This window comes from Octopus bimaculoides, chromosome 11 (assembly GCF_046866305.1).
Source record: "Octopus bimaculoides isolate indiv1 chromosome 11, ASM4686630v1, whole genome shotgun sequence".
Taxonomy (NCBI): Eukaryota; Metazoa; Mollusca; class Cephalopoda; order Octopoda; family Octopodidae; genus Octopus; species Octopus bimaculoides.
The window spans coordinates 67,249,072-67,272,347 of NC_142938.1; the positions used below are offsets into that span (position 1 = coordinate 67,249,072).

Below are 23,276 nucleotides of genomic sequence, written 5' to 3' on the forward strand. Positions count from 1 at the left end.
AAGAAGCCAACGCCAGTTGTCAGGCGGTTGTGGGCGGCTGACAAAACACACACACACACACACACACATATACATAAACACACACACAATGGTCTTCTGCGTAGTCTCTGTCTGCCAAATTCACTCACAGAGTATTGATGTGCCCGCGGTTATAGTAGAAGACATTTGCCAAAAGTGCCGTGCAGTAGGACTGAAGTAGAAACCACGTGATTGCAAACCGAGCTGCTTAACCACAAAGCCCTGCCTGCACCTATCTAATAAAAAAAATTAAAAACATAATACAAATAGCTACAAGCATGAACAAACAAAACAAGAGAAAACAACATTTTCTGTCTTGAAGGAACCTAGTAAAAGGTAAAATAAGAGTTTAATTGGCAGTTGTGAAGAGAAAGGAAAAACTAGTTAATATGAGAAACTTAAAAACAAAGCTAAAACTAAGACAAAACGATGTCAAGAAAAGCTCACATATGATCAATGACTGAAAAATTGAACAGAATGAAAATGTAAAGAAAAATAGTGCAAGAATCAATGTGGAAAGGCAAAAGTTTCTATGTATTGCTTATCATCAGTCTTGTCATCAGAAACAACAAACGCATATATAATAATAATAAATCAGGATGTGTTGATTAGATGAAAACTTAAGCCCGAAGCAATGCAGAAGGAAATACGAAAGTGAAGACAGAACAGCAGTTGAAGTTTTACTTTCTTCGATGTTTCGAGGTTAGGACCTCTTCATCAGGATATATGAAGAAATGGAATACGGAAGAAACTTACTACCGTTGTTCAGGCATGTGGGAGAGGGTGGTGACATCTACAGAGTGGTACTGATATAGTAGCCAGTCTGCTTTGCGTGGTGCTTGCTTGTCGTTAAACGCTGGTTTCAACTTATTAATTATGAGAGCTTCATTGATCTGAAGGTTGCCTGTGTTATGCTTAGAAACACAGGACGTAAAACAGGCAACCTTCAAACCGAAGAAGTACAAGGTAAAACTTCGGCTGTTTTTTTTTTTTTGCCTTCAACTTAACATTTCACTGTTTCGGCCTTAACAAGGTTTTATCCAGTTTATATCGTACGATGCTTCATTCAAACTAGAGCATACATTAAGCTCAGAAAATGAAGAGGTCGGGTAGATACAATCACCCACTTTCTTTCTGGTTGCTACATCGTAGCCATGAAAGAGTACAATATAAGAACGGAACTTTCATACTCTAGAAGTCATACTAGCACAATAACCAAACAAGTTAACGTTATAAACAAAGTTTTTCGACTTGATATTGTTGTCAAGAGCAAATAATAAAATGGCCTGCCAATCGAAATATGTCCGGACTAATAGCAAGTACTGTCAAAAGAAATGGGGAATTTATACAAATATAAATAGAAAAATTATTAGAACTCTAGAGTAAAGATTATTTACCAACATAATGTGGCAGTCCTGCTTAGGATGAATGTTACTGTTACTTAGTCCCAGGTATCATCGTCTCCAGCTGGTTGTCAACGCACTATCTGCGTCCTTATATTTTCGAACAAGAAAGTTTAGTGTCCCCACTCAGCTCTAAAGCAATATCTGTGTACCAATGATTTCTGGGTTATTTCTCTTCATCAGAAAGAAACCTCTGATCTCCAAGAAAAATCAAAAAGTCCGTCTTCGTTTCACTCACGAACATGTCATTTGGACAGAAGAACAGTGGTCGTAGGTTCACTTTAGCGATGAATCGAAGTTTAATGTGATTGGTTCCGATGGTGGGATGTGCGTCCGACGAAGAGATAGCGAAAGGCTATCTCGTGCATGTGTGAAGAAGACAGTGAAATATGGAAGAGGCAGTGTAATGGAACGGGAAGTGATCTCTGCTACTGGTCCTGGTTCACATTCGCCTACAAGGGACTGTCAATGCTGAAATCTATAAGCAGATTCTTAGACAGCATGCTCTTCCACATCTCCGATCCTCGTCAGTTCAATCTCCTATCTTCGTGCAGGTCAACGCATCCTGTCACACTGCAAAGAGAGTCAAAGGTTTTTGAGTGATGAAGGGGTTGTTCTCATGGGCTGGCCACCTCAAAGTCCTGATCTCAACTCTATAGAAAACGTTTGGAAGATTATTGGAGGTGGGGCGCGAAAGAGAAATCAAAAGAACCAAGATGAATTCTGGGAATGATTGAAAACCGAATGGAACGATATTACTCCATCATTTTGCAAGAAATTACTTTAGTTTTTTGGTAACAGATGCCTGGAGGTCATTGATAGTAAAGTGATGTTCACAAAATATTAATAGTTAGGGTTTCTTTTTTGTTCTTGTTCCATTTTTAATTGTTTTTCTAAATGACCCTTGACTTTTGGATGTCGCAGTTTGGAAGATTATTTGTTCATCTCCTCATAACTTACGAAATAATTTTTCCATTTACTAGGAATTTTCGCACAAGATAGACATTAGATATATCTAAATATGTGTAATGTATATATAATCCTCTATAATAAATATTTCAATGCACTTGTTCTTACGGACCCTTGCATTATGGCGGCTACAGCATATTTCTGTCTTTAGGTTGTAAAATTGCGAATTAGCCACCCATATTATATATAGAGAGAGAGAGAAAGAGAGAGAGTGAGAGAGAGAGAGAGAGGGGGAGGGAGGGGGAGATAACGTTTATTCTATAAATAATACAGTTTTTTTTACACTTCTTTTATTTTTCAAAATTAAGATAAACGATCCTCTTCCAGCTATCTGGTTAACTTGCAAGGCCTCTCTTCAAAAATTCATTTGTCCGTGACGAAAAATACTCCTCCACTACTATTCTGATCTCATCCACAGAATTCATATTGTTTCCGTCCAAATGATTTTGAAGTCAGCGTAAATAATGATAATCAGATGGGACAAATTCCAACGAATATGGTGGGTGGGATATCGTTTTCCATTCCAACATGTTCTAGTCTTTAAAATACCATCCTCGCTGTATGTGGTTGAGCATTATCCTGATGAAAAAACACCTTTCGTCGTGAAACCAAAGATGGTCGTTTTTCTTCTAGGGCAGGTATCGATGAATGTTTGAATAACCAAATCCAAGCTCCTCTGCTAGCTCCTCAATGGTTACGATGGTATTTTGTTCCACCAGAGTCTACTGGACGTCCTTGTCGAGCTCTACCGATTTTCCAGGACGAGGCTCGTCTTCTAGGTTGTAGTTTTTGGCTCGGATACCTGGAACCACCGTTGACACTGACTTACGCTTATCGTCTGATCTCCATATACTGCATTAATATTCCTCGCCCTTTCCCTTGCGTTGTTGTCTTTATTGAACTCAGAAAGCAAAATATGCCGAATATGCTCCTTTGTTACTTCCATTATAGCTTTGAAAAAATAAGTGATAGAATCGAACTGCACTCTTCAAAACGTGCACTAAGAATAAGGGCAAGGTAAAATTACTACTTGATTTTATAGCAAGTTAATGCAGGTAGTTTTTTTCCGTCCCCACTCCGACTTTTAGCTCATGCATTTGAAAAGACCGCATTATTTATGGGATGACCCAATATATATATATATATGTGTGTGTGTGTGTGTGTGTGTGTGTGTGTCGTTAGTAAACCATAAATCTGAAAGAAAAGCACACTCTAAGTTATAGAGTAAGTAGGCTATTTAGAAAAAGATAGCTATGACCGGTTCAAAGAGTTACCCAGGTTCTCGACCCGGAGAACATCTTAAATTCCTGAACGGAAGACTTCGGATCCTGTTTACACTTCAGGTGAATCCTATTGAAAATCTGGAACCCGAAAGCTGACTGAGTGGATTCCGGATCGTGGTCTAAGGGAGACAATCCCTTGCGCTTCACCTTTCTGTGTTCAAAGACTAGCCACGAGCTCTTTTCTTCCTCTATTTTGAAGATGGGTTATAGGCCACCGGCGATTAGGGCTTAACGAGACGTATATAAAGTTAAGCGCTTTATGAACATGAAACCATGGGTACCTCTATGAATCGGTCATAACTATTTTTAATCTCTCTCTCCCTCTCTTTCTAATGGCAAGATGCAATTAGCTGGTTTACCGACATTCACGGCAAGAAAAAATGCAAATTCATCCAATTAAACATTAATGACTATTACCAATCAAATAACCCAATTTTATTAAATTAGGCACTAATATTCGCTAGAAAAACAGTAATATTACATGAAGGCAAATACTGGACAAGAAAGCATACACCTGATTGCTTCGATATGCCGATGGGCGCAGGTAGTAACCGACTTGGTTGGTATATATCTTCTACACAAATTTAATGAGGAATTCCCTGAATTCGAAGGCGGACAATACCGAGACGACGCCCTTTTCTTAGTAAGGAACACTTCAAATAGAAAGTTAGAAAATTACTACATACATTCTTTAAAAACCAAGGACTCTCAATTTCTATTGAAAAAGTTGACATCTCCGTGAATTTCCCCGACGTCAACTTCAGCTGTAATATTTCAATTTACCAACCTTATCATAATCCTAACGCCAACATAAGATACATGAACGCAAACAGTATCCATCTACGCGATATTATAGAAAAACCGAGAAGAATAAATTTGCTATCATCTAACGAAGAAGTATTTAATAAACTGAAAGACTGCTACAACGTACGACTTACGAAGGCAGGATATAAATATGAAATTAAGTAACAATAAGGACTACAAACACTAATAAAAATCATATTAAATATAATTACATAAATAATAATGTTAAGACTAGAAACTTAAATACCTAAACAAACAATTATAACTCCCAATACTATTCATAAATATAACAATCATGTTAAACAAACCCATCGTTATAATATTAAAATTAAACTTAAGCATGATGAACGTCACGTCATAGCATAAATAAGATTCATAATAAGAATAAAAATTATTATCACCATGTAAATAACCCTAAAAATACTGATAGCATAAAAAAAACTGATAGCGTAACACTATAAAGATAAATGAAAATAAGACCATATATTTTCCTCCTTATGTGTTATCTCCCCTACACTTTTCACAATTCTGATTTTTTGATTTTCTTTTAAATTATTCAAAAACTCTTTTCGATATATCTTTTCTATACCGCTTTATAGATCATTCATAGTTTATAGCAGCGGATAAAGTAAGCAAATACCCCCTCATTTCCATATACTCTTTTACTTGTTTCAGCCATTTGACTGTGGCCATGCTGGAGCACCGCCTTTAGTCGAGCAAATCGACCCCAGGACTTATTCTTTGTAAGCCTAGTACTTATTCTATCGGTCTCTTTTGCCGAACCGCTAAGTTACGGGGACGTAAACACACCAGCATCGGTTGTCAAGCGATGTTGGGGTGGTGGGGACAAACACAGACACACAAACATACACACACACACACACACACACACATATATATATATATATATATATATATATATATATATATATATATGTCTGTGTGTGTGTGTGTGTGTGTGTGTGTGTGTGTGTGTGAGTAAAAATAAATACCAAAAAAAGGGGTTTTGTATGATTGTGTATGGAGGAATATATTATTTTGTTTAAAAGAGTTCCAACTCTGTCTGTTTTTTATGTTTTATTTATATTCTTGTAAAATTAATGTGGGATACAGAATATGGAATATACAATATATAATATAAAAATGGATGGTACTATGAAATAAAGTATTGAATGTCTTATTGAATATATGGAATATGTCTTATTGAATAGATGAAATATTGAGTGTTCAATATAAAGGATTAAATATATAAAGGCGAATACATATTTTCTATACCTTGTGGTATTTCATCATGGCCGGTATCACAGACTTTAACAGACTGTAATAGACTGGCTGGTTTTCTGTCTTTTATACCAATTCCTTTGGACAGCAGCAGTAGGTGTTCTAAAAACAAATTTGGCATCAATTCTAAAAATAGCCAAACACATACTGCTGCGAGTACTACTAGTTTAACCCCAGGCAGATTCTCGGTGCAACACTCTGCACCTTTGCACCCTTTGATAACTCGATTTACTGTTAAGGATACGTTACTAACTATAATTCTTCTTGAGATTTAATAACTAGCTACTTTGGTTTATATATATATATATATATATATATATATATATATATATATATATATATATATATGTATATATATATATATATATATATATGTATATATATATATGTATATATATATATATATATATGTATATATATATATATATATATGTATATATATATATATATATATATGTATATATATATATATATATATATATATGTATATATATATATATATATATGTATATATATATATATATATATATATATGTATATATATATATATATATATATATATGTATATATATATATATATATATGTATATATATATATATATATATGTATATATGTATATATATATATATATATATGTATATATATATATATATATATGTATATATATATATATATATATATATATGTATATATGTATATATATATGTATATATATATATATATATGTATATATATATGTATATATATATATATATGTATATATATATGTATATATATATATATATGTATATATATATGTATATATATATATATATGTATATATATATGTATATATATATATATATATATGTATATATATATGTATATATATATATATATGTATATATATATGTATATATATGCATATGTATATATATATATATATATATGCATATGTATGTATAAGTTTGTCTGCCTGTATTTGTCCCTCACCCCCACCATCACTTGACAACCGATGTGGTGTGTTTACGTCCTCCGTAACATAGCGGTTCGGCAAAAGTTACCGATAGAATAAGTACTAGGCTTACAAACAGTAAGTCCTGAGGTCGATTTGAACCAAATGACTGAAACAAGTAAAAAAATATATATATATATGTGGGGGTGGGGGTAAACACAGACACATACATACACACACACACACACACACACATATATATATATATATATATATATATATGTATATATATATATATATATATACGACGGGGTTCTTTCAGTTTCTTTCTACCAAATCCACTCACAAGACCAGAAGCTATAGTAAAAGAGATTTGCCCAAGGTTCCACGTAGTGGGATTGAACCCGGACCCGTGTGGTTGAGAAGTAAGCTTCATACCAAACTTCCACGCTTGCACCTATATTATATTACATATTCTAAATATGTTTATGAATATATATATATATATATATATATATATATATATATATATATATATATATATATATATATATATATATATATGAGTGAGACAGAGAGAGATTGAGACAGTGAGAAAGAAACAGAGAAAGGCAAAGAGAGAGAAAGATAGACACAGAGAAAGAGAAAAAGTGAGATAGAGAGATGCACACATGGGTGCACACAGATGCAAAACAAGGTTGAGAAAATTATATTCGAATACTAAAGGAAGAGTGACACAGCGATTTATTGAAGCTAAAACGACTTCACAAAATGAAATTTGAGTTTCACGTAAACAATCGTTGTATTGTTTAACGATCACTTACTTTAAAACTCTGAACATCAGCTTTTGAAATCTTTCAAAAATAATATATATATATATATATATATATATATATATATATATATATATATATGCATATTTCGTATGTGTATTTCGTGTGCAAGATTCTTGATGTGGATACGTGTGTTGAAAGAAATACAATTAAACCTTGGGAGAGGCACTATGCCGGTAATAAACACACGCACTGGTTCAGTCCTTTATTAATTTATATAGTCTTTTGTTAAATTATTTCATTGCACTCTTGCAATCTCTTCAGTAACTTGTCTCTCCACTTCCATTTATTTTGAATATACATTCAAAATAAATGGAAGTGGAGAGACAAGTTACTGAAGAGATTGCAAGAGTGCAATGAAATAATTTAACAAAAGACTATATAAATTAATAAAGGACTGAACCAGTGCGTGTGTTTATTACCGGCATAATGCCTCTCCCAAGGTTTAATTGTATATATATGCATGTATGTATGAATACATACAGACAGACAGAAAGATGCGTAAAACACACACACAGATAAATGCTATATATGTATGTATATGTAGATGTATGTATGACTACATACATACATACATACATACATATATATATTTTAGTTTATTGAAACTGAAACATATTTATTTGAGTGAGAAAGAGTTTTGAGTGCAAAAAAAGAAAATGTCCCTAATACGTACAGATTTCATTAGCCTCATCAAAGCTCTAACTTCGTTCCTTTTGTTACTTCGGCATCGTTGTTACTTTAACACTTTAAGAACGGAAACTTGGACGAATTCATATATTTATATTCTTTTGCTCAAAAATTTATTAATAATGTACGAATCATAGTGAAGGTTTCCACGGAAGATGTTTTAATACATTTTTCTATCTGTTTGTATTCGTTTAAATTTTATTTATCTCGATTGTCATTCCTTCATTTATTCGTTTACCTTTTAACCGTATGGCGTAAGTTGTTTAATTCTAATTCTTTTTTCTTCTTTCCCACGGGTGAATATGTTCCGTGCAATTGTTGATATATTTGGGGGTGGAATAGATACAACTTCTACCACTTTTACCTGGTCTTTCTCTTTATGGCAAAATATCGTGATATACAGAACAAGTGTCGGGAAGAAATCAAACAGGTAAATTATGTAAGATTATTTTGTTTATATGTTCTCTTTCCTCTTTTAAGTCACTGTTTACATTACCAAAAGTCACTGAAGCCGGTATCCTGACAAGTATTCTCTGTTACGTTTACGACCTTCTATTCATTGTGTTCAGTTCACTGAATATCTTAGCCCCTGTAGTTGTAACCAGTTTCTAAAGCGAGATGAACTATTTTAAGTGTAACGAGAGTGTTTCTAGCTTACTTTGTGGTGTTCAAGTATGGTGGTAAGTAACGAAGCTCAAATTATACCACTTCTCATTGGTCCACGGATCTTAGAATCAATGCTGCAGAGTATCTTGAAGTGCTGGGGACAGTTGCTTAGCCCTGGTTTGATGAAGTATGTAATGTAGGTCATACGAGTTGCACCAAATCTCAGCACCTTTTCAGAAAGCTCACATAACCCGTGAATGGATATCAGACAAATCGTTACAATCATGTAACGCCAAACTTGTGACCACCAAATTGATAATCTATTCCAGTTAAACTGCACGCGTGGGAACAAGATGACTATAGAGTGAACTTAATATGTATGCACTTAAAATTAAAGTGACCTCGATTATAGAAATAGATTTTGCATACAACTTTGTTGTTAAATTACTAACCTACTTATATTCGGTTGACTTCAAGCATAATAATCTCATGTTACCTGCACAAATCTGTGTATAGGTAGTAAACCACACTAGTCTTTAAGAAAACTGGGCTCTTAGCGAAAATACAAATACATTATTGCAACAATAACATAGGATTATGGATGTTTCAGCATCGTATTTTGTAGAAGCTATTAATATACAAAGTCTTCTGATTGGATTAGTCACTTTATTGCTCGTACGATGGCTTATAACTAGATCGAAATATAATTACAATTTACCTCCGGGTCCAATAGCTTTTCCAATTATTGGAAATATACCTCAGATGGCTACAACCACAGATATTAATTTAAAGATGAAAGATCTTCGAAAACAATTTGGAGATATCTTCAGACTCAAATTTGGTTCTGAAACCTTGGTGATTGTATGCAAAACAGAGTGGATTTTAGAAGGATTGGTAAAGAAAGGAGATGAATTGAAAGCAAGACCCCACTGGATGTACGTACCGAAGAGATTAGCCAAAAATAAAGGTAAGTCATTTATTTACGTCAACAAATGTTATCGCTTTCAATCCCCCACCACACACACACACCTTACATTTTACCCCGTTTCCACAACTAACACAGAATTCAGTTCTGCATCCACATTTCCCAACTTTCTCTGACGATTTTACTCTGTGCTTCTTTGTTTCTTATTTCGGTGTCCCGTTGGTCGAACAACTGCCTACTCGATCTATTTACTTTTCTCCTAGTTTTCAAAGAAAATTGTGCAAGCATATTACCACTATATTTCATTCTTCTTATAACATTTCATTCTTTTTATGACATAAGTTACCAGGTTTATCTGCTGATAACAACACACCTAGTGCGGTTTTTAGTTTCTCTAGTATTTTTTTTTTTCGATCTCTTCTGGTGTTAGTTGTGCCTCTTAGAAAATTTCCTAAATTTTGTATTCTTAGTGATATTATACAGAACTTTTCAAGCGGTCCCAGATGTCGATTAGGTGGGGCGGGGTCCTTAGAAATTTAAATTCACGCTTAAGCGTTTGTATGGAGGATGGAGACTCCAGTATTCAGGTGTGGTGTCAGGAATAACGGCACAGGTTAGAGTAGAGATACTCACAAGTCTCCAGCTATCAGAATGTTTTATGGACTGGAACCCATTGGCTGAGAGCATTTGCCTCTCGAATGTTGAATCCGGTCACAACAATATTTTCTGACGTACATAATGTGCATCTAGGAGCGATGACTAAACTCTTGGACACTGAGGTGACAAGGGTAATTAAAGAACTGTAGAGAATGATATTTGGTCCGAGATATTTAAGGGCCTTTTATGGTGTTATTATCTATAACTATCTCTTATATTTTCTTTTTTTTTTCTTGTTTTCAGTATTAAACTTTCCAAAACACGTAAAACAGTTTATAAGTACTTATGTTTTTTTTATATCTTCACTATTGTTTTAGGAATCTTCTTTAATACAGGAAAAGAATGGAAGGAATTGAAAAAGTTTACTATTTCAACACTGCGGGATTTAGGAATGGGTAAGAAAAAGCTAGAAGAGCAGATATACTTGGAAACCCAGAACTTAGCCGATGTTTTTCAATGTCAGAATTGTAAACCGTTTTCCTTGAAAGACCCGCTGGGACACTTCTCTTTGAGTATTGTATATTATATGATATTTGGTGAAAGGTTAGTAGAAATCAACACAAATAGTATGTATTTAATATGTATGCATTGTATATTAACATATATTCATATATATATATATATATATATATATATATACATATTTGTTTTGCAACACTTTTGATGTGAAATCGTGTGTTGAAACAGATGTTGTTGTACTTGGGGATGGTCATATTGCCAGTTTAGCCAATAAAAACACACGCACTGTATATTTGGTGTTAATTTGCTTCAGCTTTATATTACATTAATCTTAATCTTATTTCGGCCAGAGTTCTTTCGTCACACTTCTGTGACCTCATCAGTGGTCCTTTGTTTCCTTCTTTCTTATGTGTGTCTCACCTTGCTAACTATCAGCCATTTTGTATTTTGTATTCCTATTGTATGTGTCTACGCATGCGTGTCCTTCAATGTGTCTGTGTCTTTTGTAAGTGCATGTGTGTATGGGGAGTGTCTGTATCACCTATATTCTCTGTTAATATGTGTTCGTTTGTATTTGTTTTTATTTATTTATTTGTTCATGTGTGTGTTTTTTCTTTTTTTTGTGTTTAATTAAATTTTGTTAACGTATGTAGTATTTAATTCCATTTGTTTATCTATGTATTGTATTATACTTTGTTCATATTATTATTGGTTTATGGGTAACATGTTGTCACATGCTGTAGTTTGTGGTTTGTTAGTGGTGTGTGTTAGTGTTCCATTCTAGTTTCCTATTCAGGCTAGGTTTCTCTTCTATTATGTATGTAGCTTCAGTAATTTGTCTAAGTGCTGCATCACTGCTATGTGTAGATAAGATTTTAATTTCTATGTTGTTGATTGAGCCTCTATGTTCTTGCTCAGCGTGTTGGTACAGAACTGATGAGTTCTTCCCTTCCTTAAGTTCCCTCCAATGTTCGTTTGCCCGCTCCCCTATGCTCTTTCGCCTACATATGTCATTGTCTTATTTCTGCATCGTCCCTCTGTACATCTTATACTATAGACCACATTTCTGGTTTTGCAGTTCGTTTGTGGGCTAAATCTACATACGATACAGTTCCTACCAGTGCAGGGGGTTCTACTGAAAGGGTATGTTCTACTGATAAGGGATTTAATAGGGTTGCCTGGCCTTTCAACAACCTTAATTCTTAGCTTAAGTTTGTCTAGGGCCCTTCTAAAGCGGTACGCCAGTTCGCCTCTAGGGGTGGTGTCGACCAACATGACGCTCTGGTACTTGTGGCTATCGTACCATGAGCTTGCCTTCCCTATTTTCTTCTTAGTCCTTTCTATGGTGTTCCATGATTTGCTCCTATAGAGTGGGCAAATCCCATTCCTATCGTTGCGTTTGATTGTTTCAAACTTCTTCATAGCTCCTTTGTATACCCTGATCCTTTCTTTATGGCTGTAACCTGAGAACTGCATGCGGTGGACGAAATGTTGTATATGTCTCTTTAATTCTGTAGGGTCGCACATGCAGGAGACATTTCGCATTACTCTGACGAGGTCTGCCATCAATATGTTGAATTTGGCATTGTCCGCAATAGCCGAGTTCCGGTGGATCAGGTATTTGGAGGCCATAGGTTTTGTATAGTGTGGATGGAGGATTCTGGTTTTATTGTTCTTAGTTTCTAGCCAGAGTTCAGTATCTAATACAAGTAATCTATGGTTAGGGTGTTTAGTAGGGTAGTCTATCGTAACTTTAATATACTATGGTGGATGGAGTTAGCTATTTGCTGGATGCTCTCCATAGTCTTAGTTTCTATTTCTATTTCAGGGGTACTCTCTTGTGGGGGTGTCTTTACCACTAAGTTGATATCATCGACATATCGAGAGTACACATTCACGAGTATGGAGTTCTGTGTCAGGCGTTCCTTAAGCCTTCTGTCCCACCATACCATGAAGAGATTGGCCACATCACCGGCGATACTAACACCGATGGCTGCCCCCTCGTCCTGGGCGTATAATTTGTTGTTAAATTTAAAGGTGTGGCCTTTTAGGGTGACCTTTATACTAGCTCCTAGTGCATGTGCGATCATTTTCTTTATCTGGTGGATATTAGTGAGGGTCCGTATGGCTCTGGTCCATCCACTCCATCTCTCTATAGGGGTCTTCCTAGCCATAGAGGTAATTGTGGGTGGTCTACCTCTTAGACGTCTACTAGGGCAGAAATCTCTAAGGTCGTATCTATCTAGATATACATCGTCATATGTCAATCTAAGTAGGAGGCCCAGTTCTTCTGTGTTGACTTTTTGGAACTCTACTTCGCTCTCGTTGATCATCTCCACGCACTTTTCCACTGCAAAATCCTGTGACAACATGTTACCCATAAACCAATAATAATATGAACAAAGTATAATACAATACATAGATAAACAAATGGAATTAAATACTACATACGTTAACAAAATTTAATTAAACACAAAAAAAAGAAAAAACACATGAACAAATAAATAAATAAAAACAAATACAAACGAACACGTATTAACAGAGAATATAGGTGATACAGACACTCCCCATACACACATGCACTTACAAAAGACACAGACACATTGAAGGACACGCATGCGTAGACACATACAATAGGAATACAAAATACAAAATGGCTGATAGTTAGCAAGGTGAGACACACATAAGAAAGAAGGAAACAAAGGACCACTGATGAGGTCACAGAAGTGTGACGAAAGAACTCTGGCCGAAATAAGATTAAGATTAATGTAATATAAAGCTGAAGCAAATTAACACCAAATATACAGTGCGTGTATTTTTATTGGCTAAACTGGCAATATGACCATCCCCAAGTACAACAACATATATATATATATATATATATATATATATATATATATATATTTATATATATATATTTATTTATTTCTTCAAATGAAGGATTAACATCGGAAACAGGACGACATTTCCTCTTTCAACTAAATCTCTAAGCTAATACCTTAGGCAGTGTTATTATTGAGAGCCTCTTCTACCTCTAATATGCGGCATTTGGAAGGCGGCGAGCTGGCAGAATCTTTAGCACACCGGGCGAAATGCATAGCAGTATTTCGTCTGCCGCTACGTTTTGAGTTCAAATTCCGCCCACGGGCATATGGCGTAATGGTTAAGTGCTTTAGGATAGTTAAAATATATTTGTGACATATTTCAACTGCTAAGAGCAAATTCACTACAGCACGGTAGCTGCTGTGAATTTGCCTTTATCAGTTGAAATATGACACAAACATATTTTAACTATCCTAAAGCATAGCCACAGTCTGATGACTCTAATAAGGAAAGAATAAAGGATACACGCACGCACACACACGCACTCACACACACACACACACACACACACACACACACACATGCATTAACATACAGACACACGTATATGTATGTATAATATATTGTATTATATTATTTTATATAATATCATGAAATATTATATTATGTAACGGTATATTATATATTTTGTAATTGAAGGATCAGATTTGGTGAACCTGAGTTTCAGGAAGTAGTTGACGACTTGAGATTTATCTTCAACAATCTAAATTCATTTATGCCAGAGAATTTCTTTCCATTTCTGAGATTTTTCCAATGGAATTCTCTCGTAAGTATAAGCACTTCATATTGAAATTTGAATGATATTAAATCAAGTTTTGAACCCAGAAAATATAGCTTTGCCAAACTCAAAATTCTATCTTAACCTTATTGTGACTGTTCAATGTGTTAGGAGAAAATTGCCAGATCAATATAGTACCAGAATTTGATTTTCAAGTAATAAAATTAATGTCTTATTTAAACCTTTCGACATTTTTCTCGGATATGTTGATTTACCTTTACACCTCTCCTCCATGTTAAGTTTCTTCTATGACCATTCAACTTTGCCTAATAATTATCACTAATTCTCCAACGAAGTTGGGCCTACAATGAAGACAATAGTAACGTTTGCATTTTATAAATACCCACATATATATCTGTAAAAGGTTGATAGTTGCAATAGAGACATTAGTCTCTCTCTCTATCACCTTTCAACGAAATTATATATTAAGAAACAGTAGGACAATTAACAACATAATAAAAATAAGTTCTATTTTTGGTGATGCTTGGTTTTACAAATCCTGTGTCATTCAGCCTGGTAGTCGCTGGTTAATTTGTAATCAGCATCGGAAGGTTAAAAGCTTCGTTGAGGGATCTGAAAGGAGCAAGTTGTTGTCACGTCGAAGGTATCATGCTGAAGAGGCTTAGAAAACGAAAGAAGCGCTTTAAGTACTGGTTTTACTACGCATGCGCACTCGAGGGGCTTCCGGGAAGGCAAGTCCCTTGCGCATGCGTAGATTGTACTTCCTTAATGGCGGCCATAATTTCGCGCCACTACATATCAATATAATTTATAATACTTTTATACTTCCACAAAACAATTTGTTTAGTAAAATATCTTAATTATAAAGAGTTTTGTTTGTAAATAATATTGTCTTTTACAGATGTGGCATAAGACAATCGTGGATACAATTTGTATTAATTAATGAATATAGCTGATTGATTTGGCTTAGCATAACGATTATATTTATTCTGTTGACTACAAAAGCAGGAAATTCGAGTCCAGCGTAGAACGTTAATGAATGTAGATGAAAACAAAATGCTATAAAACGCTTAGTTGGATACATAGGCCACTGATGCTAATTTTTTCACAATAGCTAGAAAAAATTATCAAGACGAACAATAAGATCCGAAATTATGTAAAAGAGAAAATCAGGGAACATAAGGAAACATACAATGGTGACTACATAAGAGATTTCGTTGACGTCTACTTACTCACACTTGAGAAGGAACCAAACAATGAATCTTTATCTGGTGAGTTACACGAACTGTTATGTTTCTCTTGTTTCGTTCAAGATATTACATATAGAAAATAAAATTTATTTCATACAAAAAGAAAAAGAGAATATTACGTAAGTATAATTGTTGGCACTCCGTCGCTTACGACGTCGAGGATTCCAGTTGATCCGATCAACGGAACAGCCTGCTCGTGAAATTAACGTGAATGTGGTTGAGCACTCCACAGACACTAGTACCCTTAACGTAGTTCTCGGGGAAATTCAGCGTGACACCGTGTGACAAGGCTGACCCTTTGAATTACAGGCACAACAGAAACAGGAAGTAAGAGAATGTTGTGGCGAATGAGTACAGCAGGGTTCGCCGCCATCCCCTGCCGGAGCCTCGTGGAGCTGTAGGTGTTTTCGATCAATAAACACTCACAACGCCCGGTATGGGAATCGAAACCACGATCTTATGACCGCGAGTCCGCTGCCCTAACCACTGGGCCATTGCGCCTCCACTCGTAAGTATTATAAATAAACGTTATATGGAACATGCAATAAATTATTACTGAAAGAACGTATCATGATCATGACTAATTATAAAAATAATAAACAGAAGCATATATATTTTCTTTCTGCATTTATCTACACACAGACAGACATCCACATATATTCATCCATTCATAGATACATTCTTACGTACGGACGTACATAATACACACTCACACAGACATATACATATATGTATCTCTCTTTCTCTCTCTCTCTCTCTCTCTCTCTCTCTCTCTCTTTGCAGCATACATACATACATACATACATACATACATACATACATACATACATACATACATACATACATACATACATACATACATACATGCATACATACATACAACAAAAGAGATACAAATGCAGGAAAAGCCGTAAAATGTGACAACCAATGCAGACTTAGTGGAGTTCACACTGAAGGTATCACCCACATCATAAGCAGTTGTCCGAAAATGTCATCACGATATTACATACCGATGAGATATGACGTTGTAGCTAGGACACTCTATGTTGAAATCCGTCGGAAGGATAATCCCGAGGACAAAGAAATAAAAACCCACAAAGTGGTAGAAGCCATAGCCACTCGTAATGAAAAGGAATACTGGTGGAATGTACCACTGATGACCTCAATAAAATGTAAGCACAACAGACCTGATATAATGATTTGGGATTGAGAAGAGAAACTGTGCACAGTTGTGGAAATTAGCTGCCCATCGGATGTTAACATAAAGCTGAAGATCAGTGAAAAAGAGATCACCTACGCTGAACTATTGAGAAATCTGCAGTTACTCTATCCAGATTACAGGTTCAGGTTTATACCTGTAATTCTTGGAGAACTGAGATATGTAACACACTGCCTAAATACCAATCTTAAGAAATTAGACTTCTCAAAACCAGAAAGGAGAAAATTAATTGGAAGACTAAAGATTCAATCCATCACTGGAACAGCAAAAATCAGTAAAACTTTCCAAAGGTTTATCATTTAAATATATATGAGCATGTCTAGATACGTAACTATATGCATGAGAAGACATACATAAAACATACAAATCTGTACATACATACATACATACATACATACACACATACAAACAAAAATACCTGTTGTTGATGTTGAAATTCCAATAAAGGAACCTTGGATCTAGGTTAGAAACTGGTTCTTTCTCTATTGACAAGAAATCTTGAAATAAACTTAATAATGACATACATACATACATACATACATACATACATACAAACAAAAATACCTGTTGTTGATGTTGAAATTCCAATGAAGGAACCTTGGATCTAGGTTAGAAACTGGTTCTTTCTCTATTAACAAGAAATATTGAAATAAACGTAATAATGACATACATACATACATACATATACTTTATATTGTTTCGATTTACACAGTTATTAAAGTTGTTTAATTTTAATTATTTCTCCTACTTTTGTAGAAGAGAATATTTTCCAGGCGATTATGGATCTTTTTACGGCTGGAACAGACACAACATCTACCGTTCTTAACTGGGCTTTTATCCATATGGCCAAATATCCTGACATACAGGCCAAATGTCGAGTAGAAATCGAGAAGGTAAAAATGAGATTCTTTCATTTATATACTTCGTTTATTTTTATTAAAAATATTTCAATCTGTGCTATAAGATTGCGTAGTAAGTATCTTAACACTTACGTCGTTTGCCCTTGATATGTGCCAACGACGACACACAACCTTAAACTTTAATACTGTGTGTGTGTGTGTGTGTGTGTGTGTGTGTGTGTGTGTGTGTGTGTGTGTGTGTGTATGCGTGTGAGATTGTGTGTGTGACTCACCCTCTTACTTCTCCAAAATATTACTAAAAATATTAATAAAAAGTGCACATATACTCATATTCTTCCTTCTTGCACCAATATACATATATACATATACATACATACATGCATGCATTCATATATACATACACACACTCACACACACATATATATGTATATACGTAGACATATATGTACATACATAAATACACACACAAGCAATGTATATATGCAAACAAAATGACACACATTTGCATCCATAAGACGTTGCGTCAGATTCAAACATAAATATGCTAAGCCCTGTCATATTTCACCGGCTGAGAACAATTCATTTCATAAATAAGACCCAGTTTTCTTAACTAGATCATCGATTTAGAGCTAGCTTTGACAGAAGAGACAAAACCAGACCGAAATTTTGCAGTGTCATAACGTCCCATTTCCATCATGAATAGAGCACATTGTGAACGCACATTCCTTTGAAAGGATGTGTTCTCCGAATCAGAAATACAACAGTGATTAGCATACTCATGTCGAATTTACCAGACTGTATTAAGAATGAATGGATTATATACACACGCACGCACACACACACACACACACGGACACGCGCACATATTTAGAATATTAGAAATATAGATATTCATTGTAACGAATTGTTAATTTCAGATCACCGATCTGAATAGACCTGTCACTATGGAAGACAAACGACACCTGACATACGTTGCAGCGACTCTACTTGAAGTCCAGAGAATTGCTCCTGTTGGTAAGCAAGCAGTGACATAACTTTTATTGTTGAAGAGAAGCTATTCCACACGCCATACTTTCTATATTTTGTCCAATAACGAAATGATTTTAGCACAAAAGAGAGAAAATGAATCATCACACATATAATGTGGGTATCAAATTATTAGATCCTTTGTCAAAGAAGAGTCAAAGAAGGGAAGTCTGTTAGAAGGAATTAATCATTTACATATTAGCGGACGCTCAATTTTATGTCAGCTGAAATCTATAGTTACATTACGATTTTACATCCATTCAATATAGGTTTTTACATTCATTTTCCTACATTTATCATTCAACTTGGTAATCGAGCCATTCAAAGTCACGAAGAAAATTAGTACCATGAAGTTAGTCATTCAAATTCGTTTTTAGATCATTTAATTTCTCACTTCGGTCAAAGAATTTAGTATTTACATCATTGAAATTAAAATGTGAAGAAGCATCTTTTTGAGCATTCAAATTCGCACGTAAACATTCAAGTTCGGAATAAGTCTTTCCCATTTAGCTCTGATTCTACATGTGAGTTTTCACTAACATTCTAAGAAGTGAATTTTATAAATGTCAAGTTTAAATGCCATGTTTTGTCATGCAGATTTTACTATGATGTTATAGCTACAAGGAAAAAATAAATCATGTGATTCTTTTGTCCACGAAAGTTTTTTACATTGCAACATCCGTAATCGGCTGGTATCAGTTGCATTTTATATACCTTTCTATTACAACAACTTGCAATCATGGAGCCATGCGTAAGGTACATGCGTATATAGGACGAAGACAAAGCAAGGCTGTATGGCGCCTTCAAGGGCTATCAAACTGATTGCCTGAAACCAGCAGAAACACTTGTCATTAAAAGGAGTACTGCCCATTCCATAATAGCAACATACCTACGGTCTGTGCCCACCACATTAATGTTGGTGAGGAAATGCTTCAGGGGATTATTGATGCCAACCCACTTGCAACTCTTCAACAGATGAAAAGGGACTTAGAGGTAGTTTTGCCCGGAAAGCCGCCTGTTTCCGTGTCTGCAATATCACGGGCTCTAGATGGAATATTGAGATAACTATGGAGTTGGCTCAAGAACACCGGAAAAGCGTTATGAGTACGCGCATTGGTTTATGGAAGAGGGAGTCGTCAGACATTGCGTATTCATTGATTAATGTGGGTACAACATTTCGACCGGGCGGTCTTTTGGTCGAGCCCCTCAAGGCGTTCCTGGTCGTCGAGTTGTCAAACGCCAGTGTGGGAAAAACTGCAACCTCACTTTCGCGGTGTCGGGAGAAACCGGTCTGGTTCACCACTCCATTGGTTACACGAAACTCTTTCGAGGAGTTCTTGGCGGAAACAGTTCGAGCATATGCTGACATGTTTCCAGTGGATGAATCTCTCTACTTGATCTACGACAACGCGTGGCCACACGTTCGTGCCGAGCTCCCAGCTGACGTCGATCCACGAATCAATCTGGAACTCCTGCCTCCCTACTCACTGTTTTTAATTATACGAAAATGGCGCATTCCGTCGAGCGGAACCTTGGCGACCGGGCAGCTGCAGAAGAAGCCGGCATGACCATGGCGTGCACATGTCATACAACAGGTTGTAAGGCGTAATATCGACGCTATCACTCCAGAAAATTGTGTTCATTGGTATAGACACACCCAGAACTACCTCCCGAGATGCCTCGACCGCCAGGAAATAGACGGCTAAATCCTCTCAAACGAACTCTCCTTATCAAGGCTGTAATTCAATAGCCATCTTAGCGTACATAGCACCCTTTCCCCGATGAAAGAAAAAATGCAAAATCAAAGAAATATGTACTTTTCTCAACAAGACATATGCATATCACAACATAGTGTATTCAAAATCAAAGAAAATGAGTGTTTGTTGTAATTGTGAGTTTCTTTAAAAGATTGAAAAGGCTGGATTGCAATTTCATGAAGTCTTTAACAATAAATATATGTGCCGATGCAAAAATATAAGAAAACATAAAAAAAGACACGGATACGATAGAGTGCTTAAAGCATAAACAATGATGAAAACACATGATTATGATAACATGATTATGAAAAAATCAAACATGATTATGATAAAATCAAACATGATTATGATAAAATCAAAACTAGTTAAATAGATTGCTCCGAAACGAATTTGAATTCTCGAAAAAACGCTTCCTCGCATTCCGACTAATTTGAATGCTTTCGATGGGTATTTTAATTTGAATCATATAAATGCTAAATTCTTTGATCGTAGTGCGAAATTGAATGATCGGAAACCGAATTTGAATGACTAACTTCATGGCACTTTTTTTTTTGCGATTTTTTTAATGAACCGATTATCAAATTGAATGAAAAACGTACGAAAATGACTGCAAAAACCTATATTATATTTTGTCAGCTTCCCAACATGAAACCCAGGTTTACAGCGACATAAACTAATAACCTTGCACTACAATGTTACATCACCAAACGTACTCTCATATGACAACAGCCGATATCAAATTACCATTTATCTCAACATTGTTAATATTGAGACAAATTCTTTTAACAGCTCCACTCACTGCTCCACATGCCTCTACGGTAGACACAAAACTAGGAGGTTATGATATTCCAAAAAATACCATTGTTCAATTCCTTTTAATGGATGCTCATTATGATCCGAAGTATTGGGATAAGCCAGAGGAATTTCGACCTGAAAGATGGATTGATGAAAATAATGAGTTAAAGAAAAATGAGGCTTACATGCCTTTCTCTTTGGGTAAGTATTGTAAATAGATTTTAATGATAGAGCACGGATATTCAGGAGGGAAGACAATAACATTATCCTGTTACTGATGGTGCCTTCTTTTTTTTATAATCGCAATGTCATTTGGAGATTGTGGTATCCTGTTTGAGGATCCCACGAGGTCAATTTTCTAGGTAATAGCTAAAAGCTTATTTGTTAGCATACAGCCTCCTGCTTCGAATCGTTCTTAGGCAGCTATCACTTCAGGGTAAATAAAATAGCAATAGTCTACTGTTTTTTATTAATTCATTATTCTTTCTTACGAAAGTTTGGTCTTTTGATCACTTAAAATTAATCATCATTCTATTAGCAAAACTTTACCTCTTCATGTTATCTTAATTATTGATAAAAGTTCATATAAAATTTAATTCAGGAAATATTTTATTCGCTGAAATATAGGAAGAACTATGATATTTAAATTTATTCTTTGTATAATAGAGAAGTGACTTGTATTTTATGAAAATGTAAACTTTATTTTATTCTATCACATTTAATTACGCTATTTATTTTATATCTTCTGTTTTATTTGTAGGTCCCAGAATATGTGCGGGAGTATCACTAGCCAATATTGAAACTTTCATGGCATTTTCAAATATCTTACAAAGATTTAGGTTGGAAAGTCCTGACGAAACACCAATGATAATGGAAGGCAAACAACCAGGAATTATTTACGTTCCAGTGAATGATAATATCCGTGCAATACCACTGTGAGATATATTTGCCTTATATATTTGAGGGCACCACTTCACAGTACACTGGCTGTACAGTTGAAAGTATATCACTTTGATGTAAAAAGATATCAAATTCTAATAGAATACTGTTAATTTTTAAACGGTATTTAACGAAATTACATAAATTTCAGTTCATTAGTGGTATTACATTGCAGTAATATCTACCTATAAACTTCATAAAATTTAGAGGATAGAAATAGACAAGACAATAACTAGTCATATGATAGTTGTAATGTTTAACCTAATCAATAAAGCTCCAGTATTGTATTCTTTTCTCTGAGTCACAATTTTCTTTATTAACCTAATCCAGACTTTGATATAAATCGTCGAAATACACACCAAAAGGCTGTCTATTCTGTTATTTTTGAAAAAGGTTCAGCACCATGGCACTAGAATGTGCTGCTTTGAGGGTCCTGCTGGACCGAGAATGACATCCCTTATAAGTATTTTGTTTACAAAAGTCTTTCAACATAAAACCAAAACTATTTCTGTTCCTACTTTTGATGATTTAGATAATACAGTTATACACCTTCCTGGGTCTGTGATTGTTTTATCTGCTTTCAAGTTCCAATACACTCGGTGCATAATGTTTCACTGCATTGTAAAATTACCAGGGATTAGAGAACCGAGTGAGGCTTCTTAGATGCCCGGTGATTGTCTGGAGCGAACGTACAATAACACCAAACGTGCTGTGGAGATCATGGAGAGAATACTGCAGGACTTGCATGACAGTAAATAGTGAATGATGAAGCAGAATAGGAATGGTGTTTTCATGTGTCCTCTGTCAAACCCTGTCAGCAATCCCCAAATAAACAAAACATGGTAAAACCCATGCTACCTTTAATCGCCATCGCTTTGGACAAAATTTATAACTATTTGCAAATATAGATTCTATACATTCAGAGATCAGTTGTCAGGTCTTTGA

At 35.0% G+C, this 23,276-nt stretch overlaps 1 protein-coding gene across 2 annotated transcripts; it reads left to right on the top strand.

Annotated features, from left to right (window-relative positions):
- The first annotated feature begins 8,788 nt into the window (after positions 1–8,788).
- Positions 8,789–22,624, top strand: LOC149133386 (cytochrome P450 2B2-like). Of its 2 annotated transcripts, XM_089360234.1 has the most exons (8): positions 8,789–9,789; positions 10,722–10,947; positions 14,386–14,512; positions 15,600–15,756; positions 17,711–17,847; positions 18,732–18,828; positions 21,387–21,593; positions 22,153–22,624. In XM_089360234.1, the coding sequence occupies exons 1-8, from the start codon at positions 9,420–9,422 to the stop codon at positions 22,329–22,331; spliced, it is 1,500 nt and encodes a 499-aa protein (XP_089216360.1). In that variant the 5' UTR covers positions 8,789–9,419; the 3' UTR covers positions 22,332–22,624. The 2 variants fall into 2 exon arrangements, with proteins under 2 accessions (XP_089216360.1, XP_089216361.1); XM_089360235.1 differs by lacking the exon at positions 21,387–21,593 and having other exon boundaries at positions 9,147–9,789; positions 22,153–22,476.
- The last annotated feature ends 652 nt before the right edge of the window (positions 22,625–23,276 follow it).

Bases quoted from the DNA above. Each gene is read 5' to 3' on its own strand.
- LOC149133386 (XM_089360234.1), top strand. From the start codon at position 9,420: ATGGATGTTTCAGCATCGTATTTTGTAGAAGCTATTAATATACAAAGT. The intron at 17,848-18,731 runs GTAAAAATGAGA...TGTTAATTTCAG, and splicing joins GTCGAGTAGAAATCGAGAAG to ATCACCGATCTGAATAGACC. The intron at 18,829-21,386 runs GTAAGCAAGCAG...TTCTTTTAACAG, and splicing joins CCAGAGAATTGCTCCTGTTG to CTCCACTCACTGCTCCACAT.